Raw genomic sequence first — 12,011 nt, 5'->3', positions numbered from 1 at the left:
CCTTATCGGGGCGACCCCCACCCCCTTCATGAGGGATTACAGAGATTAAAGGGACACCCACCCCCCCCCCCCCCCCCCCCCCCCTCCTCCCAACACCCCATACCCGGCCATGATAATTGCCTGCACTGATTTGCACTTTCACAAAAGGCCTTTAGAGAGCCGAATAATGAGGAGGGATGGGGGCCATGGCAGGGCCAGGGGCCCCTCCACATCCAGAGCCAAGAGCCAGTCTGCCGACATGGGGAGAGATCTTTATTGACAAAATATTGACAGCTCATACTTCTCGGAAGTAGATCGGAGATCCGGACAGGTGTGAACACAAAACACAAAAATATCTACAAGCGCGACAAGAAAAGTCGCAGCGCCGGCGCAGCGTCACCGAGCGTCCAATAATATTAATAATAATAAAAGTCTTCTTCTCCAAAGTTTTTCCAGCCACAATCCATACATCGGCCCCGGGGCTCCATCCAAAACTGCAAGTGCAAAAAGCTGTCCGTCAGCCCCCCCAGCCAGGTCCGGGGTAAGGAGGGGGGAGGGCGTCCCTCCGGGGCAGGGTAATCCGGGGGGCCCCCGCCGCCGCTGTGATGTAGAAAACGAAAAAATAAAAAGTCCATCAAAGTGCTAATTGGCGATTAATCGTCCGATGTGACGTCGATCTCCTCCGGACTGGACTGTTTGGTGGCGAGCCTCCAGCGATTAATGTGGTGGGCCCCCTTCTTTTTCTGGGAAGAGTCGGAGCCTTCCTCTTCCAATTTCTGCCGCTTGAACTTCGTCCTTCTGTTCTGGAACCAGACCTTCACCTGTTGGGGGAGAGATCGCACAGATCAGACACGATTCCATACGTATGTCCATACACACAGCTCAACTGTCAACAGATGCTAACCAGCGAAAAGAAAAATTCTCCTTAACAAAGTCAGACCCACCAGCAACATCATTCTTATCGATAACCCCATACATTCAATCGATAGTACACAGATAATACAACGACCACATCCATCGACAGACGCCAGTGAGTGCGATCTGTGTCGGATTGTCTGCAGGATTATCGCACATCGATGCTACAACCCCCGACCTGCCACTGAACATATTCCCGTCTTGTGCGAATCAATAAAATCATCGATACGTCCATTATTATCGCACAGAGAGATCGGCAGTAATAATCTTCTCCATTTACTCACTTTGGTGTCCTTTTATGAAGCAGTGAAATCTATTCACTGCTTCATTCTCCGGCATTCACATAGGAGATCTTTCTCCTCTGTGTGCCACTATATGAAGCGGAGTAGATCGTTTCACCCTTGGAGGTGTGAAGCGATCTACAAACGCTTCTAACACTGGAGAACGGCCCCTAATACTGGAATCTCGTGAGACTTTACGAGATTACAGTACTAGAAATTCACTCATACACACAGATGTCATTATATTAAGCAGTGATAAATTATCACAGCTCAATACACTGACACGCGGTGTGATTAATGTTAGTGAAATAAAGCGTCCCCCTACATAATATATACATGTATACACACACAGACATTATATATACATGTATATACATACACATTATATATATATACATATACACATTATATGTATATATGTATATATATGTATACACATACATATGACAGGGGGACATGGTTACAGTGTTGGGGGGTCTGAACGAGGCATAAGGAAGTTAATTATCTTCCTCTTTCCTCCTCAGATCCCCCCGATTCCCTCTTCACTACCCCGGTTCTCCACCTCTGAGTTGGTGAATCGGGGCATGTGAATTCTGACACAGATCACAAGTGAAGCGCTGAGATCACAGCTTCATAAAGTGACCGTTACTGTGTCAGTCTATGAGGATTCTCCATGTGCGGAGATAATCGGCGGGAGAACAAGTTCAAACACATCTCCCCCGATTATCTCTGGTTTATATACTGTTTATGGGCTGTGATCAGCGGCGATCCTCTGGATCTCCACTGATCATTGCTTCATAAACGGACACCTTTATATTTTATCAGTTCAAGGCTAATAGCCGGCTCTGTCCCCATTATAGTTCGACCGAAGGATCAATATATACGACATAAACCAAACCAAATATATATTTATAAATGTCCTCCGATTGTATATAGAGGATTTACACACTTTGGCCTGGAACAACTTTTTTTTTTATATATATATATATATATTTATATTCACATGCATATACATATGTAAAACACACACCTATAGATCATACACATCTATATAATACCAATATTTATAATACAAACATTTAACACATACTTATACACATCTATATAATACTCATACATATAATACACACACATATAATCCATCATCTATATAATACATACATACATACCATCATCTATATATTGCATACATATCATATAACACACACACATACAATACCTACACTTAATACTCATAATACACACACATATAATACATCATCTATATAATACATACACCTGCTACTCATACATATAATACACATCCATATAACACACACACATATATAATACATACATTTAATACATGTTCATATAATACACACACACACAATACGTTCCCTATATAATACATACACACAAACATATAATACAAACATCTATTTAATACATATCCATATAATACACACACACACATACAAAACATTAATTTATTACATATTCATATAACACACACACAATGCATTAACTATATTAATACATACACACAAACATCTATATAATACATAATACACACATATAATACATCATCTATATAATACACACACACACACACATATAATACATAATTATATAATGCACACACATATAAATCATAACTAAATAATACCCATAGATAATATACATCTATATAAATCACCCATATTTATATAATACACACACATATATATGCTGCACACATACACACTAATCTGCATAATACACGCATGTAATCCACGTTTATAATACACATACATTCATATTATACACAACTATATAATACACACATACATATAATATACACATCTATTTAATATGCACTTATATAATACACATGCGTATAAAATATACATATAATACATGTTTCCAAAATATACACACATAATACATGTCTACATATATATGTGCATACATATATTGCACATTTATATAATACACATATACTTTATACACCCATACATGTCATACTTTCATATAATTCACGTCTATATTATACACCCAGACATATATAACACACACACACACACACATATATATATATATATATTATGCATCGATATAGAATGTAGATGCCCATAATGCACACTTCTATCTATAACTGATATCTATAGTCTAATAATTATTATTCGTATGTATATATATATATTTTTTTTTTTTTTACAGTAATTGTAATTAGTTGATATAACACACCGGTATATCCTTCACACACAGATGTATACGTTGCACTGTGCTCCTATGTAACATTGCTAAACAAATTTTTATTTCCATCCCAGGCAGAGCTCACCCCTCCAATAATGGATTTAGGGGGCCCCGGAATAGATGAGGTCGGGGCCCCGCAGTGTCGGCTGTCTGCAGCTGACAGATAAGTAAAGCCTCTAATCTGCCCGGGCTGGGGGTCCTGTCTGTGTAGGGCGGGGGATTCCGGGCTGTGCCCCCCTACAGAGAAGGGTCACCCCAACACCTGCCATCACCCAGCACACTCTCATCACTATTATTGTTTTTATTATTATTATTATCAACGATGATCATCAAAGCCCATCGCAATCATCATCCCAGAACAGGAATCTCCATCCAGCAATAAATACTTCGCTCCCAGCACCAACCTGCTCACACGTTGCACACACACATGCAGTGTATATATATATATATATATATTCACACACACACAGATTTTTCTGCATTCATCTTCTGACTTGAAGATTATCACAATGGCAGCCTCACCCAGCTAATAACAATACAAGTATAGTAAATATCATTCGGTTCCCCATTCTCCACCAACAATGCAATCCTTCATCGTGCAAACACACCGACGATCACGGAGACTTGCTGATACCATTCCAAGAAACACCCCCCCCCCCCCCCCCCCATACAGTGTAACTATTCACCCTCCAACAGTGATACGGTCTAATTTACTCTCCCCCAAACGGTGTATTATTCAGTGATGGGTATAACTATTTACCCCATAATGATACACTTTATACTATATATTCACCTTGCAATGGTACAGTGTAACTCTTTACCCCTTTGTGTAACAAACTACCACCCCCTACAGTGATACAGTACAACTTTTCAACTTTAATAAAGTGTTATTCATCCTGACAGTGATACAGCCTAACTCCTCACCCCCTTATAGTCACCGTCCCAATCTTACAGTAATACTGTGTAACTACTATTCATCTCCTACAGTTATATACTGTAGCTATTCACCCCTAACAGTGACACACTGTAACTATACAGTATCCACAATAACTATTCGCCCTCTACGGCGAGACACTGTAACTATTCATCCTAAACAGTTATTTGCTGTAACTATTCACCCCTACCGTGATACACTGTAACTATTCACCCCTGCAGTGACCACAATAACTATTCGCCCTCTACGGTGAAACACTAACTATTCACCTCAAACAGTTATTCACTGTAACTATTCGCCCTCTATGGTCATACTCCCCCCCTACAGTTCTACACTGTTATTATTCCCCTTTCCCATTGTTACAATGTAACAATTCACCATCTACAGTGATACACTAACTATTCACCCATTACAATGATACAGTGCAAATATTCACTCCCTTTAGCCATACACTGTAGCTATTCACCCCTCCGGTAATACAGTGTAACTATTAACATTCTGCAGTGATACATTGTACCGGGTTACTCTCTGCAGTGGCACGGTGTAACTATTCACCCCCTACAGTGAGAATGTGTAGAGGGTGACAGTGTACAGTTATACTAACTATTCACCTTTTACAGTGATAAACTGCAGTCACCCCTACAGCCATACAATGTATTTTCACACTTTTCCCGTTATAACGTAGGTAATCTTCATGAAGGTGTCGGGCTCATGCTGGCCTCACCCTTGTGTTCAGTGTTTGGGCTTCACTTTGCGTCTTGTTGCTCTGGATTCATAGTTTAGGAGGGTGTCGTACCTGGGTCTCGGTCAGGCTGAGACTGTGGGCCAGCTGCTTCCTCTCCGCTCCCACCACATAATGGTTCTTCTCGAAGGCGTGCTCCAACCGGAGGAGCTGGGACGGGGAGAAGGCGGTTCGGATCCGTTTGGGTTTCCGGGCCAGAGCATTGTGCAGTAAGAAGCTCTCCGCACTGGTGTCATTGCCTGCAGGGGTCAGAATACAAGTCATATAGGGTCTGTATATGTATGTACACATTCATCCTACCTACAGTATACTGAGCCCTGTACAGGTCATTTAGGATCTCTATGTATACATTCATCCTACCTCTGAGCCCTGTGCAGGCCATATAGGATCTCTCTCTCTATATATATGTATACATTCATCCTACCTCTGTACACCTATAATGCTGAGCCCTGTGCAGGTCATTTAGGATCTCTATATGTATGTACAGTATGCATTCATCCTACCTCTAAACCCAGTGCAGGCCATATAGGATCGGTATATGTATGTACACATTCATCCTACCTTTGTACACATATACTGAGGCATGTGTAGGCCATATGGGATCTGTATATGTATGTATAGTGTTTATTAATTGCATCTCTTCTGAGCCCGGTACAGGCCATAAAAAAATCAGTATATGTAAGTATACTGTACAGTTATACTGAGCATTATGCAGGCCATATACACGTTTCTGTATATGTATGTATACATTAATCTCTGCACAGTTATACTGAGCCCTATGCAGGCCACATAGGATCCATATCTGTATATATAGTCATCCCTCCTCTGTACATCTGTATAAAGCTCAGTCATGTACAGGTCATATATAATCTATATATGTTCCTATATATACATCCCATCGTTGTACACCTACATAATACTAACTCTGTACAGGCCACATAGAGACCATATCTGTATCTACATTCATCACACCTCTGTACAGTTATATTATACTGCGTCCCATACAGGCAATATAGGATCCTTATCTGTATACATTCGTCCCCCCTCTGTACACCTATATGGCCCAGGCCATATAATATCTGTATATGTATCTATGTATACATCCATCCCACATCTGAAAACATATATTCTGAGCCTTGTATAGTCCATATTTGTTCCGAATGATATCTATACGTTCATCCCACCTCTCTACAGTACACCTATATAATACTAAGCCATGTACAGGCCATATAAGATTTGTATATGTACACATTCACCCCGGTCTCTCTACACTTATATAATACTAAACCCTGTACAGAGTGTATAGAACCCATATCTGTATTTATACACTCACCCCACCCCTGTACAGGCTATAGGAACCTTGTACATTTATCTCATATGTACTTATATAATATTGAGCCCTGTACAAGCCATATAGAATCCATATCTGTATGTATACATTCATTCTACCTCTGTACAGCCACATTACACTGGACCATGTACAGGCCATATATATATATATATATATATATATATATATATATATATATATATATAGTTGAATCCTCGTCTGTACACATAATACTGAGCCCATACAGGCCATATATGATCTCTCTCTCTCTCTATATATATATATATATATACACACACACACACATATATAAGTCCTCACTGCTATACCGAATACGTGATTCGAAATACATGCATCTATATATAAATTTAGTTTCATATAATTCAATTAGTTTCACTGTATGTATTATCAATATTTATGTATTAATATAGACACAAGTCTATTTGCTGTGTTCTATAACCAACGTTTACAATGATTAGAATCTCTAGAGCATCTTATAGATGAGATACCAATTCTACATAATGTAATATATATACACATCCTATATATATATATATATATATATATATATATATATATATATCCAGGTTTAGATGCATAATCTATATAGCATCATAAAATACAACATATATAATTTCATAGGAAGTACAATGTACACACCGGGACGTTATGCATTTTTTATCTAATCCCAATGAGTCGAAAAAATAATGATACATAAGAGACACAAAAAAATCGATTGGTTTGTATATTCACTCTACAACAATTATTTTTTGTACATCCATTACAGAGGAAAACACAAAGCTGAATATATATATATATATATATATATATATATATATATATATATATATATATATATATATATTAGCCGATTGTACAGTAAATAATATAGAGGGAGATAAAAATTTCGTGGGCCGATCGGTCTGCTCTATCCACTAGAGTATTTTGTTTCTGTAACTCTGCTATATCCAATCAGTATTATTATGGGTCGAATTACATATTGAAATTGAATTTGCTAGAATGGGATTGCCTCAGCTGTCTATTATCAGGAAATGTTTTCTTCAATATCTTTCTGCAATCTATTTATAAAATTCTGAAATTATAAATATATATAAACACCGTGTATTGTGGGGGGGGGATCGGACACTTCTCCCAAGGAGATAATGTCCCTATTTTTTCCATCCCCCAATAATTTCGAATAATCGGTCGAACAAACTGTCATTATTTGTGATAATTTATCCCGATATTCGTTACTACTCTTCTGTCCTAAAAACGTCTACCGACAGCAGGACAGAGCGCGATTCATTGCATACAGATAATCGGCTGAGAGATTTATTGTGTATATATTTGTAGGGTAAAGAGATTCATTTATTTATATACATTTTAAGGTGTGAGATTCTTTGCATATAATCCTGGGATGAGGGGTTCATTGTATGTAATTGTAGGGAAGGAGATTCAATGTAGTGAAATCGTAAAGCAAGAAATAATATCTTATATACATCGCAGGGTGAGAGATTTGTTGTATAAAAAATCGTTGGGGTCAGAGATATATTGTATATATTCGTAGGGTGAGAGATATATTGTATAGGGCGAGAGATAGTTTGCATATACATAGTTGAGTCACAGATATATTGTACGTAAATAGTAGTGATATATATCGATATTGATAAATATATATATATATATATATATATATATGTAAAAATAGTAGAGTGAGAGATATATGATATATAAATGGGAGGGTGAGAAATACAATGTAAACAAATCGTAGTGTGATGAACACATTGTATATAAATAATAGGGTGAGAAATGCACTGTATACAAATAGAATAAGTAATATACAGCCCATAAATCATCAATAAATATGGGCTGCTTTACTTTAGGAGAGGTTGTTTATGTAGCAAACGTGAGTAAATAAGATGAACCTGTGTGTGTGCGAAATGATCGGAGTATTAGAAGAGGACACAGTTTCACCTTATTTACCAACATTCACTTTGCTGGGCGAGCAGCCTCGTCCCCATCGCACAGAGGGACACATTCATGTATATTGGACGGTGAGCGATAGAGATCAGAGGCTGTGCTCACTTCTAATATCCAACCATGTGCAGATGGGATAAATATACAGGAAATCACTGTTCACATGATTGGAAATGAATGTTCACCGAATTTATCGTGTGATGATTCTGAAATTCTTCTCGTATTCATCTAAATTGTACATAGATTGTTGGGTAAGGAATATATTGCATATGCATTGTAGGGCGAATAATACACTGTACACAACTTGTAGGGTGAAGAATACATTGTATATAAATTGTAGGGTGGGGAATACATGCTATATAGATTGTATGGTGAAAAACAACTTGTATATAGACTGTAGGGTGAAGAATACATTGTATATACAATGAGGGTGAGTTTTAAATGGTATATATATTGTAGGGTGAGGAATACAATGTATAGGCAAGGAACACATTATACATACATTGTGGGGTTGGAGAAAGGAATGTATTGTATATCGGTGGTAGGTTGACGAATGCACTGCATATAGATGGTAGGGTGAGGAATACATTGTGGGCACATTTTAGGGTGAGTAATTAATTGCATAAACACTGTAGGTTGGAGAATACATTGCATATACATTTAGGGTGACGAATACATAGTGTATGCACTGCAGGGTCAGGAATACATTGTATATACATTGTAGGGTGAGGAATACATTGTACATACAGTGTAGGGTGAGGAATACATTGTATATACAGTGTACAGATAGGAATACATTGTAGGGTGAGGAATACATTGTAGGGTGAGAAGTACATTGTATATACATTGTAGGGGTGAGGAATGCAATGTACATACATTGTGGGGTGAGGAATGCAATGTACATACAGTGTAGGGTGAGGAATACATCGTAGGGTGAGAAGTACATTGTATATACATTGTAGGGTGAGGAATACATTGTACATACAGTGTAGGGTGAGGAATACATTGTTGGATGAGGAATACATTGTACATTTATCGTAGGGTGAGGAATACATTGTACATACAGTGTAGGGTGAGGATACATTGTACATACAGTGTAGGGTGAGGAATACATTGTATATACATTGTAGGGTGAGGAATACATTGTACATACAGTGTAGGGTGAGGAATACATTGTATATACATTGTAGGGTGAGGAATACATTGTACATACAGTGTAGGGTGAGGAATACATTGTATATACATTGTAGGGTGAGGAATACATTGTACATACAGTGTAGGGTGAGGAATACATTGTATATACATTGTAGGGTGAGGAATACATTGTACATACAGTGTAGGGTGAGGAATACATTGTAGGGTGGGGGGAAGTCTGTGAGTTGAGGTCTCTCTCTCTCACTTTCGTTTTTGTTCGCAGCTTCTGTTTATTTCTGAGAGCTTTAGACTCACCCGTTTTTTTAATCCCTCTCATCCAAAACTTTACTTGATTTTTAATCCACTTCACTGGTAAAATATACCCATTTTTATTTTATCCTCCTCACCCTAAACCACACCGATATTATATTCCTCTAAACCTAAACGACACCCTATTTGTTATTGCTTTATCATAAACTGCATCAGAATTTTTTTTAGCCCCATCACCCTATCACCCGATCTTTTTTTTCCTTTCACACTGTAGCAATCCCGAATTTTTATCAGTTTCCTAAATTTACACTGAAACTCTTCCTTTAATTTCCCCTCTACACCCGGTTTGTTAACACTGTCGCCCCAATCTACAGCCGAATTCCTCCCACTCTTTCGCTGTCAGCCGAATTTCTATACCGCTCTCTCCTCGGTCAATTTTGTATACTTTTATACAACCGTTTTTTTTTTATCCCTCTCTACACCCGAATTTATGGCTCTGTACACCCAAATTTGTATTCACCTGTTTTTCGTACGCCCGGATTTGCATTTTCTCTGTCCTGTCTGTATAACCCAGATTTGTATCTCTCTGTACACCCGAAATTGTATCTCTCTGTACACCCGGATTTGTATCTGTCTGTACACCCGAAATTGTATCTCTCTGTACACCCGGATTTATAATTCTCTGTACACCCGGATTGGTATCCCCCTGTACACCCAGATTTGAATCTTTGTACACCCAACTTTGTATTCCTCTCTCTTCTTTGTACGCCCGGATTTGTATCTCTTTGTACACCCGGATGTGTATCCCACTGTCCGCCCGGATTTCCCCCCTCTCTCCTGGGAAAGTTTGGAGTAAAGTTTGTGGGTGACTCACCCTGGAAGCGATGGCCCAGGTAGCGGTACCGGTGGATAAGCCAGGGGTAGAAGGTTGAGGGGTCCCTCTGCTGGGAGGTGAAGATGGGGTGCGGGCTGTTGGGTAGCGGGTGATGTGCCAGGGCGGTGGGCATCGGGTGGACGGGGTTGGGGGGGTCGCTGAAGATCAGGTCGGGGTTTGGGTAGACTCCTCGGCTGCTTGGCGGATGGAAGCCGTTCAGGAAGGGGTTCATCGGGTTGGAGTTGGCATAGCTGAGGGCGGCGGGTCGGATGGGCTCCTCGGCTCGGGAGACTTGGACAGGACTGTCTTTGGCCACCAGAGATTCGATGGTGAAGCACCTCTTGGGAGCGGGCTGAAACATGGTGGCCCGGGGGGCTCTGCAGATCGGTGGGCACCGGCGGGGTCACTGCAACTCCTCCATTCCAGACCTTCGACTACTTGTGTCCGACCGTCTGTGTGTGTGTGTGTGTCTGAGAGTGTGTGTGCCCCACTAATGACACACCAGCTTCCTGCGCCCGCTCATTGGACGCCCGAACACCCAGGAGGAGGAAAAACACGGAACGGATCCGTACAGCTGCAGAAACCAGGAGTTGCCACACCCGGGGCTCTAATGAGGCCGAAACTGTCTCCTCCTCCTTCACCACTCTGTGTGCGCACTGATACGTGCCCGCCCCCCCCCCATCAATACATATATACTTCCCCATTCATCTGTACCCCCTATACATTTATACCCCCCCATTCATCTGTTCCCCCATATACATCTGTACCCCCCCCATTCATCTGTACAACCCCACCTATACATCTGTGCCCCTCCAGTCATCTGTAACCCCCCCCCCCCCATACATCTGTACCCTGCCTGTATATTATATATACATATTTATCATCGCCCACAGCAATTCTGATTCCCAACTATCTCTGTATAGTGTGCTGGGTCCTACCCCCCTCATTCATAGACCAGATATGACTAATGATCACACTACTCCACAATACATGTCTGTCTGCATGTTACCTGTAATGGAAATATACCCCCTATTTTGTAAAACACCAACATTTGTACATTGCCCCTATATACTGTATATGTATCATACTGGCTACCTATCTGTCTAAAGACCCCCAATACATATATGTAAAATTCCCCAAATGTATCTATATAATGTCTCCCCTCATATATCCAAACATGTGTCCCGTTATATATGTATAATCCACATATTTCCTCCATATACTGTATCTGTATTATACCTCCCATGTATCTATACAATGCATCTTGTCTGTCGCTCTCCCTATGTGTAATCCACCCATATATCTGTATAGTGCCTCTACATATACGTGTCTCTTAATATTTTATATATATATATATA

The 12,011-nt window shown here is 39.8% G+C and overlaps 1 protein-coding gene across 2 annotated transcripts; it reads right to left on the bottom strand.

Moving 5' to 3' along the window:
* Nucleotides 1-231: 231 nt before the first annotated feature.
* Nucleotides 232-11,200, bottom strand: EMX2 (empty spiracles homeobox 2). Of its 2 annotated transcripts, XM_077455448.1 has the most exons (3): nucleotides 10,654-11,180; nucleotides 5,123-5,307; nucleotides 232-800 (listed from the first exon to the last, which is right to left on the bottom strand). In XM_077455448.1, exons 1-3 carry the CDS (start codon nucleotides 11,012-11,014, stop codon nucleotides 633-635), a joined length of 714 nt encoding a protein of 237 aa, XP_077311574.1. In that variant the 5' UTR covers nucleotides 11,015-11,180; the 3' UTR covers nucleotides 232-632. The 2 variants fall into 2 exon arrangements, with proteins under 2 accessions (XP_077311574.1, XP_077311575.1); XM_077455449.1 differs by lacking the exon at nucleotides 5,123-5,307 and having other exon boundaries at nucleotides 10,654-11,200.
* Between the last annotated feature and the right edge of the window lie 811 nt (nucleotides 11,201-12,011).

The sequence above is a fragment of the Lithobates pipiens genome, unplaced genomic scaffold (genome assembly GCF_037356315.1).
Source record: "Lithobates pipiens isolate NorthernLeopardFrog02 unplaced genomic scaffold, aLitPip1_a1.2 Scaffold_25, whole genome shotgun sequence".
Taxonomy (NCBI): domain Eukaryota; kingdom Metazoa; phylum Chordata; class Amphibia; order Anura; family Ranidae; genus Lithobates; species Lithobates pipiens.
The sequence above is the reverse complement of the archived record's forward strand: the minus strand, read 5'-3'. Positions and strand labels throughout refer to the sequence as shown.

Excerpts from the sequence above, each read along its gene's own strand:
- EMX2 (XM_077455448.1), bottom strand. The coding sequence starts at position 11,014 with ATGTTTCAGCCCGCTCCCAAGAGGTGCTTCACCATCGAATCTCTGGTG. Across the intron at positions 5,308-10,653 it reads CCTGGGCCATCGCTTCCAGG|GCAATGACACCAGTGCGGAG; the intron begins GTGAGTCACCCA and ends TGACCCCTGCAG. Across the intron at positions 801-5,122 it reads TCAGCCTGACCGAGACCCAG|GTGAAGGTCTGGTTCCAGAA; the intron begins GTACGACACCCT and ends CTCCCCCAACAG.